General features: G+C 29.6%; 2 protein-coding genes and 1 long non-coding RNA gene across 3 annotated transcripts; 1 reads left to right on the top strand and 2 right to left on the bottom strand.

The window, feature by feature from the left end:
- Nucleotides 1–833: 833 nt before the first annotated feature.
- On the bottom strand, nt 834–7,214 carry LOC126843884 (UDP-glucosyltransferase 2-like). Its single transcript, XM_050581678.1, has 4 exons — nt 6,402–7,214; nt 2,892–3,111; nt 2,589–2,808; nt 834–1,110 (listed from the first exon to the last, which is right to left on the bottom strand). Exons 1-4 carry the CDS (start codon nt 7,212–7,214, stop codon nt 834–836), a joined length of 1,530 nt encoding a protein of 509 aa, XP_050437635.1.
- Nucleotides 7,215–11,768: 4,554 nt separating this feature from the next.
- LOC126843908 (uncharacterized) lies at nt 11,769–12,917 on the bottom strand. Its single transcript, XM_050581716.1, has 4 exons — nt 12,730–12,917; nt 12,568–12,591; nt 12,217–12,346; nt 11,769–12,024 (listed from the first exon to the last, which is right to left on the bottom strand). Exons 1-4 carry the CDS (start codon nt 12,847–12,849, stop codon nt 11,954–11,956), a joined length of 345 nt encoding a protein of 114 aa, XP_050437673.1. The 5' UTR covers nt 12,850–12,917; the 3' UTR covers nt 11,769–11,953.
- A 6,158-nt stretch (nt 12,918–19,075) lies between these two features.
- On the top strand, nt 19,076–22,899 carry LOC126843911 (uncharacterized). Its single transcript, XR_007686506.1, has 3 exons — nt 19,076–19,212; nt 21,245–21,344; nt 22,253–22,899. It is a non-coding gene; the product is annotated as an uncharacterized LOC126843911 (long non-coding RNA).
- The last annotated feature ends 524 nt before the right edge of the window (nt 22,900–23,423 follow it).

Genomic DNA, 23,423 nt, shown 5'->3' with positions numbered 1-23,423 from the left:
GCGTTAAACACTAATTGCATGTAGTTCCATGTCCTTAGGGAAGAAATAACCCATAAAATCGTTCTAAACACTACAACGATAGTGAAATTCGGAGGTATAAAATAAGTATTCGCTATAACTTATGTAAATATACAGTATCTACTACCGTGCAAACAAATAGATCAAACATATAAAAAGACAAACAACCAAATGGAATACGTTTAAAAAGTAAACAGTTTTTCCTATACTAGTACAAAAAACATACCTACTCGTTTGTAGAGGCATCACACCCAGATTGTTTTGAAAATATATTACCAACTAAAAAGTTATGTTCAATATTCGAACTCGAATAATTATTATATATTAATAACTAATAAATCACTGATTATATATGATACGTCACCATGGCATACTTTTGATTTATTTACAATTGCGAGTTCCTTGACCCTTTAAGTATCTACTAAGTGCTTGAATCGGGATAATAAATTAGGAGGAACGCTGGTACAAAATGTCTATTTCAGCGTTTCCTAAAATAAAACTTGTTAGCAAAAACCCCATCATTCTTTTTTATACACCCTGTATATTAATAAGGGTAAAAGAAAAAAAAATACCGCTTTCCTACTGTATTAAATTTAACGAATACAAATTTAAATAAATTAAAATCATAATTTATTTGTAATATAAATTTGTAGCACTCTAAAACTTTTGAATAAGTTATACAATTTTATGACATACTCTTTAGAGAATCAAAAAATATAATTAATAATTTTTTTTTTCAATATTGGTGTAGTTATATAAATACTTGATAAACAATAAATCTATTTTATAAATCATAAAGAAGCTAATTACAAAAATTACTCTGTTTTGAACTTTAACTTAAATAAAAATTGTTTTCGTACATCATGTAAACATTTATAAATAATAAAGCCAATGACTGAAATCGTGACAAGTATCAGACATAGTATATCTATAAGGTAATATTCGTACCACATGAGATCGAATGCTTTTGTCTTTAGATGTTGCGCACCATTATGTCGTACAATGTATTCCGTCCAGTAAGCGGCTGTTTTACCAGGTGACATTGGGCGGTCCTTGAAACGCTTGGAAGCTAGTTTAGCGTTAGACGAGTACCTAATTGTAAGTAACAAAGAACAAATGAAAAAAAAAAATAAGAAGTTTCATAATATCTAAGACAAATTTTTTATTCATAAAAGATTTAATGAGTATTAGAATTTTTATGTTTTGAAGAGGAACACAGGGTTAAAAACTGATATTTAGGCAACTAACCCTAATCGACTTTTTAGTTAATACCCATTCCCATGGTGGACTAACTTTGATTGCAAATTCATGATCTGAAGTAATTAAATTAAGTCTATCCATAATATTAAATTCTATCTTAAATAACTATGTAACAATGCATTAATATTGTGCCATAGTAAATCAGTTTTTTGACATTTACATGTCTTAGCTCTGGCACATAACCGAAGAAAGCGTTACCAAAAGCGTGAAGAAAAATTAGAGATGGGGTTGGGGTGGGGTTGGGAATTAGCTCTGGCACATAACCGAAAAAAAGCGTTACCAAAAAAGCATAACGAAAAAAAGCGTTACGCTGTTACCTGATAAGAGATAACAGGTAACAAAATAGAGGTGGGTGATAGGGGGTGGGAGATAGGGGTAGGGGATAGGGAAAGATATAGGAGATAAGAGATAAGAGATATGTTGTACGTTCAACGTTCAAATTAGAATTAAATAATAAATTCAAAACAGTTTAAGGGCCCAAATTCTCTATAAATTGTTTAAAGCCAAATATTAAACACTACAATATTAGCCAGGAACTTGATGTTTTAATATACTAGCTTGTTACTGCTTCCTTATATACTATATCATTATTTATAATTCCACCACTACTCTAAATTATTTATCTCGGTACTTCAACAAGACATGTAAATGCTCTTTCGTGGTTGCAGACTCGGCTTTTTAAAAGAAGAAAGAAGAAAAGGAAGAAATAAAGACAGTTTTTCAGCCGAGTCTGCAACCAAGAAATAGCATTTTCATGTCTCGTTGAAGTACCGAATACATTAGGCCAAGGAGATAAAAAAATTATGTACAATCAAGTTTCTGGCTAAAATTGTAGTGTTTATTATCTGGCCAAAAGTAACTTAACATAGAGAATTAAATTATTTTGAATTTATTATTTAGTTCTAATTTGAACGTTGAACGTACAACATATTTATTATCTCCCACCCCCTATCTCCTACCCCCTATCTCCCACCCTCTATATCCTACCTCCTATCTCCCACCCCCTATCTCCTACCCCTGTAACGGTTTTGTAACGGTTTTGTAACGAACGCTTTTTACGGTTATGTGCCAGAGCTAAGACATGAAAATGTCAAAAATAAATAGTAAAGACGATAAGTATTAAATGTTTAATACATATTGTGGATTAGAAGTTACTCAATACAAACACAAGTTTAGATTAAATTATATTTTGACCCTATACAATACAAATGTTTGCTGTTCGAGTTATTACTTAACTCTTCGTACGCAATGTCGGTAAAAATTGTATTTATGTTAAATTTTCCTATTTGAATGATTATTGCTGTTCTTACTTTTTATCGTTGATTAATTTATCAACCGATTCGTAAATCTGAGTTTCGGTGACAGTCATCACGTCGAGTGAAATGGCCATTCCGGCGTCCACGAGATTAGCAATGTTTCTCGGTTGGTCGTAGAAAAGTGGAAATCCTAACATCGGAAGTCCGGCATCGACAGCTTCAAACACGCCGGATATTCCGCCGTGCCCGATAAATAGCTTGATATTTGGGTGTACTAAAAAAAAAAAACCAGTTCTCCCGTTTACAGGTATAAAACAACAACAATGTATTACTTAATAACTTCTCTCCGATTATTACAAAGAATATCACGTTGTGGGAACCACTTTTTCGTCATCACGTTTTCCGGTTTGCCTTCCATTTCATTTTCATATTTCCACAATATCCTCTGAAGGAGGCGCGCAAGAGCTAGTTTAAATGCGTTTTTTATGTGGTCTGGAAATGATGACATTTTTATTGATGATCCAAACGTGAAGTAAATAATTCCATTTGGCGAATTTTCAATGAACTCTCGTATATCCTGTTATAAATATTTAAATCGATTTATTTTATGAAAGAAATACGAATTATAACAATTATTTCGTGTAAGGCGTAGCGTAGTGGTAAATGCATTCAACTGCATAACTGGCGTCGTCCACTATGACCTAACTCATGTTCAGCTCATTGAGATGAATGGTGTTAGGTCATGTGTGTTAAATATGTAATATTGTATATGTAGATATGTAAATAATAAAAACAATTTAATTAAAATAATTATGATTACTGTTAACCAGTATAATAACAATATAAAAAACAGGAATAGTAATGGTGAAAGGTGATCACCCTGAGGAACACCAGATGTAACGGGGAGAGGGTCTGATGTAAAATTTGCAATCTTTATAATTTGAAATCTATTTGATAAAAAATAATATAACTAGGATATTAAAGTATTTGTAATGCCATATAATTTTAATTTAGAAATAATTAATGAATGGTCTACTCGGTCAAACGCTTTTTCGAAATAAGTGGTGATAACATCTATTTGACAACAGAAAGAAAAATAATTAAAAATATGTTCTGTAAATATTACCATATTAGTGATAGTAGACTTACCAACACGAAAACCATGTTGTTCGTTTGTTATTAGTTTACTACATAATATAAGAGAAAGTTTATGATTAACTAGTTTAGATACATTTTTAGGGATAATTGACATTTTTGATATTGGTCTATAATTAGTAATATCACATCTATCGCCATTTTGATACATAGGGGTAACAAAAGAATATTTCCATATACTAGGAAAAATACCTGATTTGAGAGATAAATTAAACAAAATTAAAATCGGAAATGATAGAACACAAGCACATTCTTTCAAAAATGTTGCAGATAAATTATCTGGATCAGGAATGGTTTTGGGATTTAAAGACCATAGTTCATTAAAACTATCTAAAACATTTATATCAATTAGAGAAATAGGATCTGCGGAGATTACAGTGGTAATTCAAATCTATTGAAGCTAAATATTTTTGTACAGATATAAAAATCACATAATTTCCATAATATTTTAATATGTCTTAATATAACTATGTAACAATGCATTAATATTGTGCCATAGAAAATCAGTTTTTTTTTCAAAATATCTAAAAAAAAATAAATAGTAAAGACGATAAGTATTATATGTTTAATACATATTGTGGATAAGAAGTTACTCAATACAAACATAAGTTTAGATTAAATTATATTTTGACCTTATACAATACAAATGTTTGCTGTTCGAGTTATTACTTTACGTACAGATATAAAAATCACATAATTTCTAATTGAACAAATAATCTTTAGCAGATAATGAGGACGATTTGTGTGTTTTGAAATTCACTTCAATTGGTGAGTGATCTACTCGGATGGAAGCAGGCACGGCGCCAGAATTTTTTTCCTAGGCGGGCGGGAAAGGTCAAGTGAATTTTTTGGAGGGGCAACCACAATAATTTTACCTACTTCTGTCAATAAAAAACAATTATAATGATTTATCAGTGAATGACTTTAATATTTATCAGTGAAATTGTATAAAATATGAATTTATTACAGATTAAGGGACAACATATACTAGTGTACAATTTAAGTAAGGCAACTTTTTTAAATAAGCGTTATTTTTACCTGTCGGCCATCATATAGCTCTTATTGTACTCTATGAAAGTCGAAGTAAAAACGAAGGCTTATAAAACGCTCAAAAACCAGTCAGTGGAGATTATAGTTATCGCGTTATACCTACATTCTATTAAACCAAAACAATCCGTCAATAAACACTGAATTTTTGGAAAACACACACACAAACGTAAATATTATAATTATATATATATACATATATACACCAAAACACATAATTATATGGGCGACGGATTATTGATAACCGATTGCAAAAACACTCAAAATATATTGATAAAAAAAGGCCACATTTGGTGGCAATGTCATAACTAATAACTAAATTTGTATAGATAAACAGGTTTAAATCAATACAACAATTGTTTTCACAATTTCCGTAATAACTAAATTTGTATATATAAAAATACAGTTATACAAAATCTGGGTTTAGAATAATTTCAAGTATTTTAAATTATACTATTTAGCAAAATAGGGTGGGGGGCGAGAGAAGGGCAAGAATTTGTTATGAGGGGGCGACCGCCAACCCTCGCCCCCCCTTGGCGCCGTCCCTGGATGGAAGTTATCTACTTTAACAATAGGACGATTAGCTGCTTGGATAGTAAAAACATTTTACCGTTTGGGAATGTACACAGAGCCAGCAATAATAATATTATGGTTTATCTTTACACATGCAAACAACATTTCAAGATTAACATGGGACAAATAAACATTAATTACAGCTATCAAAACACCACCACCGCGAGATAGTAAACTGGTTTCTGAGCTTCTATCATACCTATACACATTGTAGTTATGAAATCTATTGAAAGTTTAAGTGTATTTATATCATTAGTGAGCCATGTTTCAGTAGAAACAATAATATCATACAAAGAGACGGGTACTTGTAAATTTAATTCAGCTAATTTATTATTGAAACAAAACGTAAATCTTTGTAACTGGGATTGGAATTTAATTTCTTTTGAGATCACAAAGTTAAACCAAGGTCATGAGAATTTGAAAAAGTAACTTTGATGAGACGAGGTCTAGCTGATAGATCGACTTAAGCATACCTTGGCGGGATATATTAATAGGACTTACTTTAACGTCTATAACATCGAATAATTATTTAACAGAAACATTATCTGATTTTATCGAATTTGAATCCTCGACAATAGGCTGCTCTGGTAAGTTGAATAAGATCAAGTTATTGAGTCGAGATTATCCATAATTTCCATAACAATGTCGTTTTCAGTAAACTTATTATCATTCAAAGGGGATACTTTTTTTTTTCAAAAGTTTACAGCTTTTCGTTAAAGTTATTGTTGTCTTCTAATAACTTGGCAACAGTATTTTTAAGTGATTTATAATTATTTCTTATTATTAATTTTTCGCTTTGACTGTTCATTTAATCTATCATTTTGGACTGATTTGGTTTTAAGTTTTTGCAATTTTATCAAGTTGTTCCTCAATTATTATTTAATATTAAATTAAAAAAGTTTGTAAGCATTAGTAAATTCTGAATGATATTAGTTGTTAATACAAAAAAAAAACGTTGATTAAGAACCGTGATTCTTTTTAATAACATCAGGTGTGACCTAAAAACTAGGGATTTCAGACGTGTATCCTTTCCCACTAACATCGTCCGAGTTTTATAAATTATGTATTATTTAGTGATTATTTAAAACTTACTTTTGGTATTGCTTTTGGTTCGGGAAGGTGAATGCCGCCGATTTCTATGAAATTGGGTGGCATGGGTCTTGCCGGTTCGACGATGAAATGACTGTTCGCAAACACCAAAGCCGGTACGACCGGTTCTATATAGTCGTAAGGTCTGGGGTTGGACTTAACGGCTTTCATTTCAAAATACCGCAACATAATTTTGCTATATTTGTAGGTGAGAAAGTTGAGCAAACGTTGTTGGAATGTCTTTGGGTAGCCGAATGACAACATAAAATTTGACACATACGCAGGGTTGGAATCTTCACTCAGAAACGACGCCTCCATGTAAGTCGGTATTGGCGAAGGAAAAAGGTAAATTAGCGGTAGGCGGAGACGATGAACAAAATGTGACATACAATCTGAAACTAATGTCTCAGTGACGATGACATCGAACTTTTCGGTATTGCCCGCAGTCATGATTGCTTCTATTTTAGAATTTGAAAATATATTATCGCATGCTTCTCTGTTGCGGTGTACGACGTGTCTGAGTAGATTATTGGGAGGTTTTAGCTGATCTATAAATTTAACTAAATCCAAGTTCAAACGCGTTGGTCCCTTAAAAACGATTTCTGTATAGTTTTCTCTTCCCCCCTCTGGAAACCAAGTGAAAACCGTAACGTTATGACCGGCGTCGGTCAGCGAATGCAAAAATCCATTCATGAAGTTCCAATGACTTTTGCCCGCCATCGTATTAATGGCTAAAACCCGTAAGGCTGCCTCTGCTGGATGCAAAAACAACGATGCGAACGCCAAATACACCGACACAACCGACACTAAAAACATGATTGTAATGCAAATTATTATTGTGTTTAACTTTTTTATAAAAACGGACCGAACGAATCAATATCACGCGTGTCTTTAATATTCTGTAATATGGAAGGCACAGTCGGGTTTTTATATTTGTATTAACAGAGTCAACACATTGCATCTCATCGACAGACGGTCAAGTACTGATTTTTTTTATAAAAACATAATTAATGCGTAATATAAACAATACCATTGATTATGGCATAGACATTGTATTACCTATTGTAGAAATTGTATGAATTATAATCAGATAAAGAGTTATAAGCCTAATACACTTCATAGATAAGAACAATAAAATAACTTTAATTGATTAACTAACATTAAATGTATGTGAATATTATCTTTTGTGTACCATGTATACTATGTATATATTTTTTTCACATAGGCATTGATTTTATAATATACAGATAAGCCTTGCTATTGTTTATAATGGCAGCGGATAATAGGACCGTGGACCCGACCGTTAGACGTCGCCTCGGTCAAAATTATTTTGACTTTGTTTTTAATATTTAGTATTTACTGTCAATATTTATTAAATTTTTTAAAATGTCTGGCAACATATTTTCATATTTGCAAGGAATACTCTTTAAACATAGTACTGTCAATAAACATTGACAAACCAAAAATATATAAATCTTTTTTCTCTAGAAGGGATAGAATTTTTTTTTATTTCACTTTTTTAAGCAAAGTCAAGTAAAGGATTTAGGTCTGAAAAGTAGATCTAGAATGGGCCTATAACGTGTACAGTTGTGTACTGTTTTAGCTTTTTTTAATATAAGCGGTGGTATTTAGGTGGTAAATTTTGATTAGGGTGTCTCACGAGGATTTACAATAAAGAATGATTATTATAATAATTATAATGGTTAATGGTTCTATTCTTTTTGTAATCGATTATTTTGTGGTTATAGAGTGTTATTTTGATTTCCCTCCTCCTTAAAGGTAAGGACTATCATTTATCAAAAAATATATACATAGTATACATAGTACACAAAAGATAATATTCACATACATTTAATGTTAGTTAATCAATTAAAGTAATTTTATTTTATTGTTCTTATCTATGAAGTGTATTAGGCTTATAACTCTGTATCTGATTATAATTCATACAATTTCTATAATAGGTATTACCATTGATTATGTAATATACAGATAGCCCATAGCATAGGAGTATTCGGCGACTAACATTATGTTTATGCCGATTCTCGATAGATGGCGTTGGGCGATTGTGAACACACAATAACAGGCAGATGAAGGTCTAGAAAAAAGATCTTATGTAAACTCCGCCAGTTTTATTTTTATCCCTGTTATCGGGTCATGTAAACTCCACCACTATTGTTTTTTTTATAAAGAAGATATTTGATCCTAATATTGACCTAGTTGGTACTGCAACACACGTTATTAATGTATGTACGTTTGGTTGAAACAGAAATCCCGACAGATAAGTTTCTTCGACATATCAGTATTTTGTTACTTTGGTTCGTTCGTGTATGCCTAGAATGATTTTTTTTTTTTATTATAAAATAAATAATAGTAATTTGTATTTATTTAATTTTAAAGGAAAAAAAAATAATTAATTAACACAACTTTTGGTACGTGGTACTGGGCGTGTTAGCCCGTTTATTAAAAAGTGTTCTCCACTAATAAGAGAATAAATACAAATACAATTTATATCGTCGCTGTGGTGCAAAAAGTATTTAACAAGAAGGTTGTGTTAATTTCCCATTTTTTCACTTTTGTAAATTTACAAAATATTGCGAAGCTTCTATTAAAAAGTTCTTTGCAGTTCCTGAATCAGTTAATGCACAACGATATGGATTATTACCATACAAAGACCTGCTATTAAGACAATCAAATAAATCATTGATAAATTCAATAAAATCTGCAGTATTTGTAGTAGTATTATTTTTAAGTTGACCAGTTTGTATACAGGTTGGGATTGTTGCTGACATAGAATTACTGAATAATTGCGCGGCTAATTTAACGCGCATTTTCTGAAAAGTATTTGGGTAAATATGTGCATCTGTTATTTTTATGAGAGACCTACTTTTATGGTTTACTTTGTCTAACTCGTATGTTTTTTTTATATCATCAAATGAAATCATATTATCGCCTTTAATATAACAGGCCCCAATTAAATTGTTTCTTATGCTTTTCAATAAATGTGGAACGTCAAATATAGAAAATATTTTTTTGTTATTACATAATCAATGGTTTCATTTATACTACTGCTTCCTATCGATTTATTTTGAAACAAATATTTATGTTTTCAAATAAACACCCTAATAGCTTATAATATGTATATTATAAAATCAATGGTAATATGTTTTGTTACTTTTGATGCACTAAATTAATAACCAACTTAACTATATAAATATTAAATGTAAAAAATTGATTAAATCTCGGATGTGGAGCTGAGAAAGTATTGGTTTTAAAAATATTGTATTTTTTTCGTGTCTTTTAAGCCGCTGAACCGATTTTTCGTGTAGCAGTTCTGTATAGAGTGATCCATCTGATGTAAGACCTTCATTTTCTCAGGAGATACTATTATTATTTTGGGAAACAAAATTTCCGATTCTTTTAATTATTACCCGTTGTACTATGTTTTTCAATACTATATTTTATCACCAAAACTTATTTCACAAGGCCATTTCACTAAAATGTCATGTTTTTCAAATCTTCCAAAATTAATTTATTAATCTATTCACAATTATTAAGTGTCTTTAGGACTAAAAAGTAAAAAGCCAGTACAGTGGGGTCGGGGCATAGTAGGGACGGATCATGGTGAGGTCGGAGCATAGTGGGGATGGGGAGGTCACATGTTAACAGTAATTATTTTAACTGAAAGTTATAAAATCACTTTCGAATAAACGCTTCGATGCGAATCAGTGGTTAGTATTTTCAAACCAGTAAAGTCCAAACCAAGCACTGTACTGGCTTTTTTAAATAATATAGCGTGGTTTAAATAAAAACATCTGTGTAAAGAAAAGTACATCTGATTCGAGAATATTGAAAACTTATGATATGACCTTGGATTTCCTAAGCTCACCAAACACAAAAGCGAAATAACATATAAGTTAAAAACGATTTAAAAGCAGTATTTCAATAAAAAAGGAACAAAAAAAAAACAATATAACACTATATTTTTGCCGTTGGATTTCCAAGTATACAAACGCTAATAATAAGTAAAAAAAAATCCTAAAAAATTGGTAAAAATAATAATAACAAGTTATTTTTTTATTTATTGATGGCCAGCCATAATTCACTCAAAAACTTTTCCCCAACTTAAACATTTTTCATTTTTAAAAACCGGTATTCTTCCATACGTTGTAAATATATATATATTTATTATTTATATATAACTCATATATATATGATGGAACCAATATTCATAGTCTAGATATTTGATGGCACGCAAAGTTTATTAAATACACAAATTTCTAACCATTTTCTGTAAACTAAAAAAAAAATGACATCGATATGTTTGTACATAATATTGACAATATTTATACTTACATACATTATACTTGTTAGCAAAATTAACCATACTAAAAAAACATATATTATTATAAATATGTTTCTTTTTTATTAAAAGTCATCTGGCTGTTTATCATAGTAAACTATACTAGGTTTCAAGTGTCCTCAAACGTATAAAACATATAGCTCAGAACAGTTAGTACCGTTAAAAAACTTATTTTATAATGTACTAATGGTACTAATATTATAAAGCTATAAAGCTATTGATCAATTAAACTAATGTTTGATAAAAACATTCAACATCATCATCGATGGATTTCCCAATGAGAGGATTATTTCAATGAACACAGCTAACATTATGAAAAATTGAATACATTGTTTGACGTTTTCCTACGAATGAGTGTTATTTTTTTTTCCCATTAAACTTGGTGTGTCGATCACTCATCATATTATAAGCCAATTGTTATTTTCATTGGTATTTGATTGTTATGTAACTCAATCGGCAAGGTTTTTATGAGTTGATGCTGAGGAGCTGTCATGTCGTTGCTAATTCAAATATTATACCAACAATGACTATTGCGTAGTTCTACTAATATTTAACGAGGTTTAGTATTAAATTTCCCCAAACGCTTAACTTTAGTAGGTGCAGATTGGAGGTTCATTGATTTAAGTAGATCATTTACATATAATATCTGTACTATCATCAGGTTCATCCAGACTGCCAGGCGTGTTAAGTAATACTACATTTTTTTTGATCAGGTAATCTTTCTTAAAGATTTACAAGAAAATAAAATAATAAACAAACTAGTAAAAATTGCAAGATCACAGATTAAATATAGCCAGATATTGCCTTCCATATTAAAACCATATATTAGTTTAGTCTTTTCACCGGACACAACAACACTCGTCGTATTTATCACACGCTATCTTACTGGTAATGCATTAGTACATTTAAGTGCTTAATATATTTAGTTCACATAATATAATCAATCAATTACTTGGATTTTTTGAGATAATTTCCAAAAACTTATTTATAAAAATATTATATTTGCATAATAACAGATCAATTTGTTTATTTCAGTATACTTTTGTACATTGGGTTGTAATAATCTTATGGTATGGAAAATAATTTATATAATTTTTAATTTTTATTAATAACAAAATAATAATTTACATTGAACAAGAAGATTTGAAAACTGGTCGAGTGAATATTAAATAACTAATAGGTTAAAATCTTCGTTTTATTTTAACTCATTGTGCTCCTCACCTTTCAGCATCAAATGGACAAATTCATCTACAGTATGATGTTGATCTGAAATTTATAAATACTCACATTAAAATAAAATAACACATACGCTTCACACTTTCAATGGATTTTGATGAAGTATTTTTTTTTTTTATTGATATTTTAATGAAGCTAAGAAGAGTTTTCAAAAGGTTTTAGCTTCTTTAGCACCACCCCCCCCCCCCTACTAATTACGCCAATAGAGATTGTCTAGCATACCTTTTAAAAATCGAACTGAAGTTTCGACATCTGAACAACCATAATACGTGAGATAGGTTGTTGTCAATTCTTGTGTTACTGGTTCATTTGGAAAATCGTCCACAATGGCCGTATACAAATATCTTAACTCCTAAAATGTAATTTCAAATATCACGCATACGGCAAATAAAAAAAAAATTGTATTATTATATAAAATCGTGAAAATGTTTAAAACATATTTTTTTTTATCATAAGTGTTTAATCAAATTTTTACTATTTATAAAAATATCATAAATCGTATTTATTAATGTTATAACGAAAACTGATAATTATTTTATCAAATTTTAGGCAATCGCTATAAAAAAATATTACCGGTTCTGTAATTGGGGCTGTTTGCTAGATTAAAAAAATTAAAAAAATCATTAATCTGCTTTATAGAAAATACGTATTTATTAGTTTTACAGCAAAAACTGAACAGCTAATTTAGCAACATATACCAAAATATACCAATAGCTTTAATTTAAAAAAATATACCTCAACTCCAATGAATTTTGCAAATGCTCTCCATGCTGTCAATGCTGTCAATGTCTGTTGGATAAATATAATTGAACATAGGAAAACGACGGTCTTTAAGTGCATGCTGCTGTAAAACATAACTTTTTACTCTTTTAATTAAGTTAGACCATTAAACGTGATAATCGTCTAATATATTTTGATATTTTGTAGAGCATTTTACACATGCATACGCATGTTTTTTACAGCGGTTATTTACTTTAAAATGTAAATACGTCTGGAAACGTACAACGTAAATAAGAATTATTAATTTATGTCGCATTATTAGTTTCTTTGTGAACGATTGTATAGTCTACTCTTAAACGAAAAAAAATTATAATAATAAGCAACAAAATAATTATTATTCGAATAGCCCTGTACAACAATATAATACAATAGTTGAATTAGCCGGCGTTGCCCGGAAAAATAATTGTGATTGTTCAACTCCTTTTGGGTGTAACTCGATGTGAAAGCAATATTTTTTTTAATGTATTCCAAATTTAAGATCATAGTTGCTTGTATTGAAATGTTCAGGTTGGACTGTTTACCTATTACAGTTATTCAAATCTTCGAAACTATTATAGAGCCAAACTTGATCCACCTTTAACCAAAATTTCAGATTTTAATTTAAAATAAAATTAATTGAATTAAACATTTAACATTTTCCCCAGGAAGGGGAGTAGATTGTCGAAATTTGGGTTTTTTTCTGTTTACTATGTTTTTTTTTTATTGTTATGGCTTCAGCAGCTAGACATTGGTTAATTAATTACAATATAATCGAGCGTTTATAATACTATACATTTACAAACTGTTATACATGTTGATTTTTTTTTAAGTAATTGAACAATTTGGGAACATTGTCGGTACTGAATAGTGTACCATTTTGTTGATACAATTTTTTACATTAAAAATGCGTACAGTTTCGGCACTTATGTACATAAATATTTTATTCATTTTTTTTTTAAGTGCCATCGATAAATGTTCACGAATTAAGTATTAAATTTTTACCAGAAAAATCGTCGATCTAAGCATAAAATAATATATAAAATTGTTAATATTGGTATCGCTCAATTTTTTTGCGCACTTTTTAGTATTACTTTTATATTATACAAAAATTTCCAAGGTTATGACAAATCATCAATAGTTGACAATTTTATCGAATCAGATATACGATTTGCGCACATCGATATTCTAATTTTTACAACTACTGCCTTTAACAATCCGAAAAACAAATAGTAAATTTTAGTTTAAAAAAAAAACCTTGATCGAACGATTACAGACAAAGACTACGTGTAATAAGTACGTGTATCGACGTCAAGTCAAAATTTATTTGGAACATATTATATTATACATGACTATTTTTTTTTTAACTTGATTAAGAATTGTTATAATAATAATTGGACAAACAATTTTGTACATATTTTGTTAGAATAATATTATTGACGATACTTTTTTGTTAGATTTTTACCTTTACCTTTTCACTAGAGCCAAAAAATATTTTTTAAAAATTCTGTTATTATAAAATATGTTAAATAATAGTAAAAAAAAAAAGAGCCGGTAAAAGTTCTATCTTAAAAACTCGTATGGTTTTTTTCAAATTTTAATTGTGAAGAAGACGTAAACTTTTTCAACTTTTATCCCCCCCCCCCCCTAAAGTACCAACTAGATGAAAGTTTTTATTTATAGAGTTGCTACTTGAAGGAATTGGTCAAGTGTTAAAAAAGTTACAGTGTATATGAACACAAAAAAAGCCCAAATCCATAGGCGCAATTTCAATTTTTTAATTTTGGGGGCTGGAATTTTTTTTAAAATATATATATAAATAATTTTATTTTTGTATTTCAAAATTGTATGCATAACCTAATTTTTTTGGGGTGGCTAAGCCCACCCTATACCCCCGTATTTGCGCCTATGCCCACATCATGGTAAAACCATTAGCACCTCTGCTCTGCATCGAAGCTAAAACATTTTTGTGTAAAAGACTTCAAAAGTGGTCAAGTTATATGTTTTTAGGGTCGGTGATTGGAAATTTAATATCAGTTTTCAAATATTCTCAACCAGAAAAAACTTGAGTAAAAAAAAAAAAATTTAATTAAAACCTAAACCTGATACTTAAGTATCTAAACTTAAATGTTTCATTCTGAATAGATGGCCCATTAAAATGGTGTAATAATTTGATAAAATCTGTTTAAGATTTAAGTTGCATATGTTCAAATTTACGAAATCTGCAAAAATCACGGTTTTTCGGCAAATTGAGAAAAATTATAGTTCTGAATATGTTTAACTTAAAAATTCGTATGGTTTATTTTAACTGTGAAGAAGTAAACGTTTCAACTTTTAACCCCCTCCCTAAGTACCAACTTGATAAATTTGTGTTTTAAAGAGTTGCTATATATAATGCGTGGGCCCTATTCAACAAGTCCAAATTCATTGAGTTAGGTATTATGAAATGTATGTATCACACACTAATATTGAACCAAATTTTAATTACAAATAACTTACAATTTCAAACATCATCTCTATGGCTAATAATCTTTGTTTTTGAAGCCGTTATATAAATAAACAAAAATAATTTTCAAACATTTTTCTACACATCCAATCATCACAAATTATGTTTTTGACATTTTAATCCAGACTATTTTGTATATATTTTGTTAGGATTTGTCATATATAAAGAAAGCTTAATAGTTGAAGATATATTATTTAATAAAAATAAAATGTTTGACAGGTATAGGAGAATAAGTTATTTTTATTACACACTTCTGGGTTTATGTAAAAAGCGAATATTTTAAACCAGCGCCTCTAGCTTTTTAATTTATTCTTTATACATCCTATTTGCTCGGACCACGGTTATTATACCCAGGCACTTAAAAGTATGATAACAACATATATTATTCCTAGGCTCTAAACGTGTACGGTTTTGTTAAGAAAATCACATTTTTCTAAATGCTTATTTTCATTCGTCATAAAATATGTGTTTGATATTTTATTATTGTATGGTTCTAGATTAAAAATTTACACAGTTCTTCACTATTGGTCAGTATCCAGTTAATTTTGTCGGTCAGTTGAACACTTTCTATATATTAAGCGACGAGGCCATTAAGTTAAGCAGCGACGAAATAACAACACTGACCTCGGATACCGACGTTACACGAGAGGGTAAAATTCTTACTTGAGTGTAATTTTAACGCAAGATTCAAGAATTACAGTGCTCGAATTATGTAATTTTACAGGATGTAAGAACTGCTCTGAAAGAAATTGCCTACTTCGTATAGAGTATGATTGAAATATCGTATAAGTTTTGCAGTAGGGACTTGACTTTGGGAACTACATATAAAACGTATGGGATTAAAAGACTCCACGTTGAGCACGGAAAATTCTTTAAGGGCCACTTCACGGAGATTACCGAAACCCTAAAGAAATTGATAGCTTAATGTCGAGAAAATAATTACCCAATAAAAATGTTTGACACGACACGTTATAGCGACTTCGATAAGCGTCAAAAATTGTTGAGTAACTATTTTCGATTTAAAATTTGGTACGCCTAAAAAAATTCAAATGTAATTCAGGAATTATCACTGAATTAAAAAAAATAATTTCGGAGGTCTACAAAAGAAAAAATTGGAAAGTAATGTCAAAGCGATTCCTCAATGATAATGTGTTTGGGAGTGAAGTGAGCAATTTTTTTTCCGTTCCGATGGCCCCTTTAAAGTATTTCCCTATAACAAAAAAAAACTTCCTATCCGCCCCTGGAGGGGGGGGGATCTAGGAAAATGTTTGACATCAAAAAACTCTTAGAGCTCCCTGGGAATTTCGTCAAAACTAAAAACGCTTCTTGGGGCTATGCCTGATTGATGTCGTTCAAAAGTCTAAGAAGACTAAATTTAACAATTATTTTTTGCTGTAACGTAAATTTAGGTTGAACAATATTCACTTGGTTCTGTGAAGGTTAGCCGTTGTTTTTGATTTCGACGCTTAGCTATGCCTACCGTGCAGTGTACACAATTGCCAAATGTTTGCACTAGCTCTGCTTAATAAAATCAAATAAAAAAAAATACGACGTGGGTAGCTTGTGGCTTATGCGATCACCTGTATGTATAAAAAAATATGAAACGCTAACGAAATTCGCAAAAGTCAACGTCAACAGGCAACAATACACTACAAAATAACAATATTCTACTAAATAATTGCACAGGTTTTTCTAAATATGTTAAAGCACCAAATCTGATGCCTTTTCAAACTAGCAATCGGTCTTAAGCAACACCTAAAAGTCAAAATAAATACTTGCAAATTATGTAGAAAATGGTAAACGATATTGCTTGAGTTTCCACTGTACAGAGGTAGTATTTAATACTGTATTATCCAAACAGTATCCCACATTAAGCTGAGAAATAATTCGAATAATTTTTCAAAGAGGTATGTCACAATCCGGAAAGCCTAATGTCTGTAAGAGGCAGTTATCGCCTAAACAGAGAAATTTAATTATTATTCGTTTATTATTTTATTAGGTGTATTATTTATGTAAAAAAATTAAAGTAATGGAAACCTTTTCAATCACTCATCTATCATGAACATAAAATTATATGCATTTTCTAGGGAGGCTAAATAAAATTCTGGGAGAGGTTATTGCCCTTTAGCACCCCCCCCCCCCTTAAAATCTACGCCAATGAATTTTAGTCCTAGGAATAATTGATGTTACATAAATGTAGTTTTAATTTAAACAAAACTATTTAGGTGTATGTAATATAAAACTACCTAGATGTTAAGATTTCTTTAAACGCTTTAATGTTATAATTTAATATAAATTAAAAATACAACTTTATATTTTTATGGCCTAAGTTCTAAAAAAAAATATATAATAATAATAAATATTTACTACAATTTATAACATTCACGGCTGGAGAAAATTTGAAAATGAAATTCTTTTTTTTCAAAATATGTTTCACTTGTTATATCATAATATTAAATTGGTAACAATACCAACGCAAAACATCTTTTATGGATTATAGTTGACCTTATACGATTTATTTTAAACCAACGTTCAGTTGAACAGTTAAAGTATGTCGTTGGCACTTGGCTAAAACTTGTAGGTACTAGAATATAATCTGCATTGTAACACACACTTTGATTGTTTAAAATTACTGATATTGTTTACTCGGCAAGCTATTTTTTTACAAAATAACATGATCACAAATTTTAACGATAAAATAAACAGACAAAAAATCAAATCTTTGTTAAGTCATAACAAATTAATAGATGGATGAAAATTAAAAAATACTACCGAAGTACTGTATTTTAATGATATAATTTGTTTTCAATAATTAATTAACTAAATTCAATCACTAAAATTATTTTGAAATTAACAAAATAAATATGAGTTCAAATAATAAGATGTAAATTAACGTTAAAATGTTCAAAATGTTGAAAAATATAGTACAATGTGTATCTAAAAGAATAGGACATTTTTTTTCTTCCGAGAAATCTAGTTCAATAATTGCCTTGATAAATTACCATATATTACCATAAGTATTTTCATTTATAAAGTTAATATTTTGTCCATATGCCTATTTAGCTGGTTTTTTATCTAAATAAATAGTTCATTTAAATCCCAAAACTAGAATTTATAAACTATCTAGTTATACATCAAACCGCCTACAATGTTGAAAAAACCACAAAACAAATTGTAATTTCAGCGGATTCTGTGTGTTATCTTGTGAAATTTCTACTATACAAATTAACATGAGAAAATTCTGATTTATTTCTATTTTAGAATTTGTTTTCAACTTTGGAAGCAATTTAAAACACAAATTGACGTGCAGTAATTAATTTTAAGGAATTAGACGTTAAGTGTTTAAATATAACATTTTTATTTCTAGTAGTTTTCCTAACTGTTTTGAAATACATATTATTCAAGAACTCTTATTTAAAAGTTCCTGATTAAAAACTAATACTTATTTTAGATCTCTGAAATATTCCTGTTTCGATTTTAAGAGGAATAAATTAATTTTATCCGTTAACTTAATATTTATTAAATGAAGAGTTACACTATTTCAACTTAACTAACATAATATACACTATTTTTATATGCTTATACTTTGGATTAAAATATTTGATTTTGTTAGAACGTCATATCATATCATTTAATTGTGTGGGTTTGATTGTTTATTGTGAAATAAAATAAAATAATCTACAGTCATTTGAATATATTTAAAAATCGTTTTGATTTAGTGACGGTCATTAAAGGTCAGGGTCGTGGACTCACATTGACGTGCACTGATGCCCCCGTGTAAACAAAATGTTATATTATGCGATTTGAACAAGTGTTTCATAAATAAATATTTGTTTCGCACGAAAGCGTTTTAATTAGATAGTAATGGCTATAAATATACAAACATTCGGTATAATCGAATCATAATTAGTGTCAACAACTCAACACGGTACTCATCTGCGATAATACCATTATAGGTAAGTGAATTTAGTATAAACGTGAACGTACAAGTACATAGTACATTTTTCTATATTAAACGATTGTAATTTATAAATCCACAAAAGTTGTTGACCAGTCATCATTTAAAAAAAAAAATTACTCTTTAAGACAGCTATTATTATTTTTATATATTTTTTTGTAAGTGTAATAAAATAAATAGTTTTATATCCCAATATTAGGAGCCTATAGTCTAACAATTTATTTCAAAAAAACAAAATTAAAAACACCATTTTCTCTAAGAGATATTACAAAGCTTAGGTCATCATGCGGCACCATATTGTAAGCTAATGAATTATTCAGAGAAAACATAATTTCCATTGGAGAAATTACAATGGGTATTACAATTTACACAAATCTTTGTAGAACGCCCTGTGATGTGTGTCCTGTAATTGTGTTTAATTGTTCACTAAACTGATAAAAATAAAAATAGCCATATTAAAGAGTAGAGTTTTCTAAAAATATTGATTGGTCAGTAACCACTTTAAACATTAAAATGAAAGGGCTTCGCGACTGTAAAAAATTAGGCGTTATAGACCTTTGGAATTTCCATCAATCCAAGCTCCCATTTTTTCCAATTTCTGACATATCGGCTTTAAGTTGTTATTATTTTTCAATATTTTCGAATAGTTCGGAGATCGGAGGGAATGATTGGATCAATAACTAAATGGAAACCCGACACTAAGAGACTAGAGGACGCCCTAGACAAAGATGGATGGATAAAGTACAAGAAGACTTGAAACTTCTGTACGTAAGGAACGCAGAAGAATGTGCAAACGATAGAGAGGGTTGGAGACAATATGTTGTTGCGGCGATGAGCTTTGCAGACCTGTAAAAGCCCAGAAGAAGATTTTCGAATAGTTTTAAAAAAAACTGTTTGCAAAAACTATTTTATAATGAGAACAAATAATAAGAAAAAAATAGTCGATACGTCAAACAACAGATTAAGAGATGACGAGGAGGAGTTGAAAACTTTTTCAGAATTGAAATCAGCTGAAATGGGAACTTATATTGTTGGAAATAGTAGTGTCGTACACGGACTCGGCTTAATACACGCACGGTAGTCACACTGAAATAATGTTTGTTCTTGATAGGTCTAACCTGAGTATTATTCTAATAATTATTCGTTGAATAATTGGCCAGTGTTTCTAAGCTCGTGGGAAACTGTACTGTCAGCACTTCTGACCTAGAGCTAAGTATAATAACAACTTAGTTGAGCCAGTGATTATTATCCGTACGTTCTTTGTAAAGTTAATGACCAATTTATTACGATGAAACTTATCATGAAAAAATACATTGACAATTATTTTTAAACACTTTTTATAATAATTAAACTCGAATGATTTACACGCAACAAAGTACAATATTCGTTAAAACAAAGTTAAGTACAATACTTTAATAATAGTGACCAAGCCCAAAAGAGTGCCTCCTGACATAACAATTTGTGTGTCTTTCAATAATAGAAATACATATAATTTTCGCTGTATAAACATTTTAACCGTTTGCCATTTGGCCTAGATATATTGCTTAATTTCATAACTGTATTATTTTTCGCTCTTACTACAGTGGAAACATACATTTTTATACAAAAATAGAGCCTGCGTACGTTATAGAAGATTAAATAAACAAAATATAAAATTGACTCCTCTTTCCTGTTTTCATATAAATATATGTTAACGAACTTTAACTTAATGTTTCAAGTCTTAGTTATAAATCGCCTATAATACAATGCGCGTTAATATCGATATTTTTGTTGGCCAAAAAAGGGTAAAAAAATCCATTTCGAGTTAATTAGACGACGTTCTCATTCCAAAATAACCAGAAAAATCACCGCACTATATTTATTTATTTTTACTTAACTAAATTAATTTTAACATTAAAAAAAAATAGTATAACACTTAAAATAGAAAAATCTGCAATACTTCGGCGTTGTATAAATCACTTCAGGAAAACTGCATTTACTGATTATGGTACGCAATTTAACAAACTGAAAATCTATTTTTTTTTTTTTAGAAAAACAAGAAAATGAAATTCATTAATATTACATTATGCGTGATATATATTGCAATTTGTATTCTTGCATTTGGTAGTAGCAACGCAGAAGCAAGCAAAGGTAAGTCGAGAAATAGTTAATCTATTATAAAATGTTTAATATACATATACAAATTAAGCGTCATCTATGGGCGGACCTAGTTGAATTACTTACACCATAAACAATATTATAAAAAAACAGGATTTTTTTTTATTTTCATTAACTTACTTTTTTAATTACATTTTTAATACGACATCCTTTACATTTACTCTACCTGTACTCAGTATCCGTTAAGGGGGTTAGGCTATTTTATTCGGTGTAAAAGTGTAACCTTTCAGTTAGTTGTATCATTATAAAAAAAACATATTGAAAGAAGTGGTTTTAAATTTCTTTTCCGTGCAAATAATTTAATATAGAAAAAATGTTTTTTTTATAACAATATTATTTCATCTATTGTTTTCTTAAATCCGGTTACGTTTTTTGAAGAAAAAAAAAATGTATTAATTAAAAATAATTATTTTATTTCTGATATGTGGGTATTATTGTGACATCACTTTTATATAAAGTGATTTATTAATTTCTGTACAAAAAATAAACGAGTATATTACCTAATTGTGTTCGATAAATATTATTTATATAACATAATACTAATATGTTTTTGTTTTAGATGCTCCACTCTATGACTATCCTAAGCTTCCTTAAAATTACCTGAGATACGACCATGTGTATCCACAAATGGATCTATGCTTTATGGTGTCCAAATTAATTTCAGAAAAAAATTTCAATTTGTAAAATGTAATATTCATTTTCGTAATAAAATCGTTCAAATTTTAATATTATTTTTATAAAATATTTCTGAATAATTTGTAAAATTCGTTTTCCGTTAGAGTTAATAACATTATTAATATTACATAAGTAATGAAGTGGTATATAACATGTACAAATTATAGTAGTAACGGAAAATAATACTTGGGCTTGTTATTCGACAGGAGACATACCTGGGGAACCCATCTTAAAAAGCTGAAGTGAAACAGTTCAGCACTCGCCTACATCTAATAAGACCGCTCATTCAGTACAATCTGAATATTTCTAACCGTTTACCTTCATACAAAACCCTCCTTCTACCAACGTGGTCTTTCGGTATTGCTCTTTGTGGTGCCGCAAAACCCTCAAACATCAGGACAATTCAGGCGTTCCAGTACATATGTCTCCGCTTGGCCACCAAAGCCCCGCGGTACGTCACAACCAACTCCCTTCACGAAGACCTCAAAGTAACAACAGTCAAAAAGACTGCATCTACATTCTACCTAAGACTACACTCCAAAATGCAATGCCATTCAAACCGACTTGTCACCCAGCTGTACTGAAAAACACTTCCGGACAATCCAAACAGACGCCTCAAACGGAATTGGTCAAGAAACCTACTCAATGTAAATTAACTTAATTATTATATTATCATCTAAAAATAAATTTTCCAAGTTTAAGATAAAATTTTTGATTGTAAATTCATGGGTAAAGTTTCAAATTAATATTAATAATTTGTGTTAAAAGTTGATGCCTAAATTAATATGAATACTGTATGACTATTTTTCCCTCAAAAAAAAATGTAGTGTTATTTTCTCCCCTCCCTGGAAAAAAAGTGAATAATAAATATGTTATAGCATTACGGTCCGAATAACCACCATGATTTTTTTTATCATGTACAATTATGTGTATACTGAAAATTTAAGTAAGATGAGCGTCTTGACCGATGACGTGGACTTAGTCGCTCTCCTGTTCTCCTATATATAATATACATAATACGTTCTCAATATATTCATAGCTGCACATCACAAAACATCTTAATCTTTTGTCCATTTTATAGAAGAGTATTAATAATATCAATAATAATATTGGTACAATTTTTTTTTCAGAAAAGAAGTTCATAAGGTTAGCAATGTTAACCTCAATTGTTGACGTGTCATATTTTATTAGAAAGTCATTTGAATAACATAACAACAGTATGATATAAGAACTTTTAGTCACAATTATTTAGATATTTTTTTCATTTTCTATTGCGGCGACGTGTCGGTACTCTTCGGAAAATGTGTATGCAATAAACGAGTTGACGATGGTAAAGTTAACTTCTGACAACACTTGTACAGCGTTTTTGACAAACGA

This window comes from Adelges cooleyi, unplaced genomic scaffold, assembly GCF_023614345.1.
Source record: "Adelges cooleyi isolate 19-005CV unplaced genomic scaffold, UGA_ACOO_1.1 ACOO_flye_CR_arks_rails_tigmint_CR_PRNA_575, whole genome shotgun sequence".
Taxonomy (NCBI): domain Eukaryota; kingdom Metazoa; phylum Arthropoda; class Insecta; order Hemiptera; family Adelgidae; genus Adelges; species Adelges cooleyi.
The sequence above is the reverse complement of the archived record's forward strand: the minus strand, read 5'-3'. Positions and strand labels throughout refer to the sequence as shown.

Bases quoted from the DNA above. Each gene is read 5' to 3' on its own strand.
- LOC126843884 (XM_050581678.1), bottom strand. From the start codon at position 7,214: ATGTTTTTAGTGTCGGTTGTGTCGGTGTATTTGGCGTTCGCATCGTTG. The intron at 3,112-6,401 runs GTAAGTTTTAAA...TATTTATAACAG, and splicing joins AACCAAAAGCAATACCAAAA to GATATACGAGAGTTCATTGA. The intron at 1,111-2,588 runs GTAAGAACAGCA...ACTTACAATTAG, and splicing joins AAATTAATCAACGATAAAAA to GTACTCGTCTAACGCTAAAC.
- LOC126843908 (XM_050581716.1), bottom strand. From the start codon at position 12,849: ATGTTTTACAGCAGCATGCACTTAAAGACCGTCGTTTTCCTATGTTCA. The intron at 12,592-12,729 runs GTATATTTTTTT...TTTTTAATCTAG, and splicing joins CAAAATTCATTGGAGTTGAG to CAAACAGCCCCAATTACAGA. The intron at 12,347-12,567 runs GTAATATTTTTT...ATTACATTTTAG, and splicing joins CAGCCCCAATTACAGAACCG to GAGTTAAGATATTTGTATAC.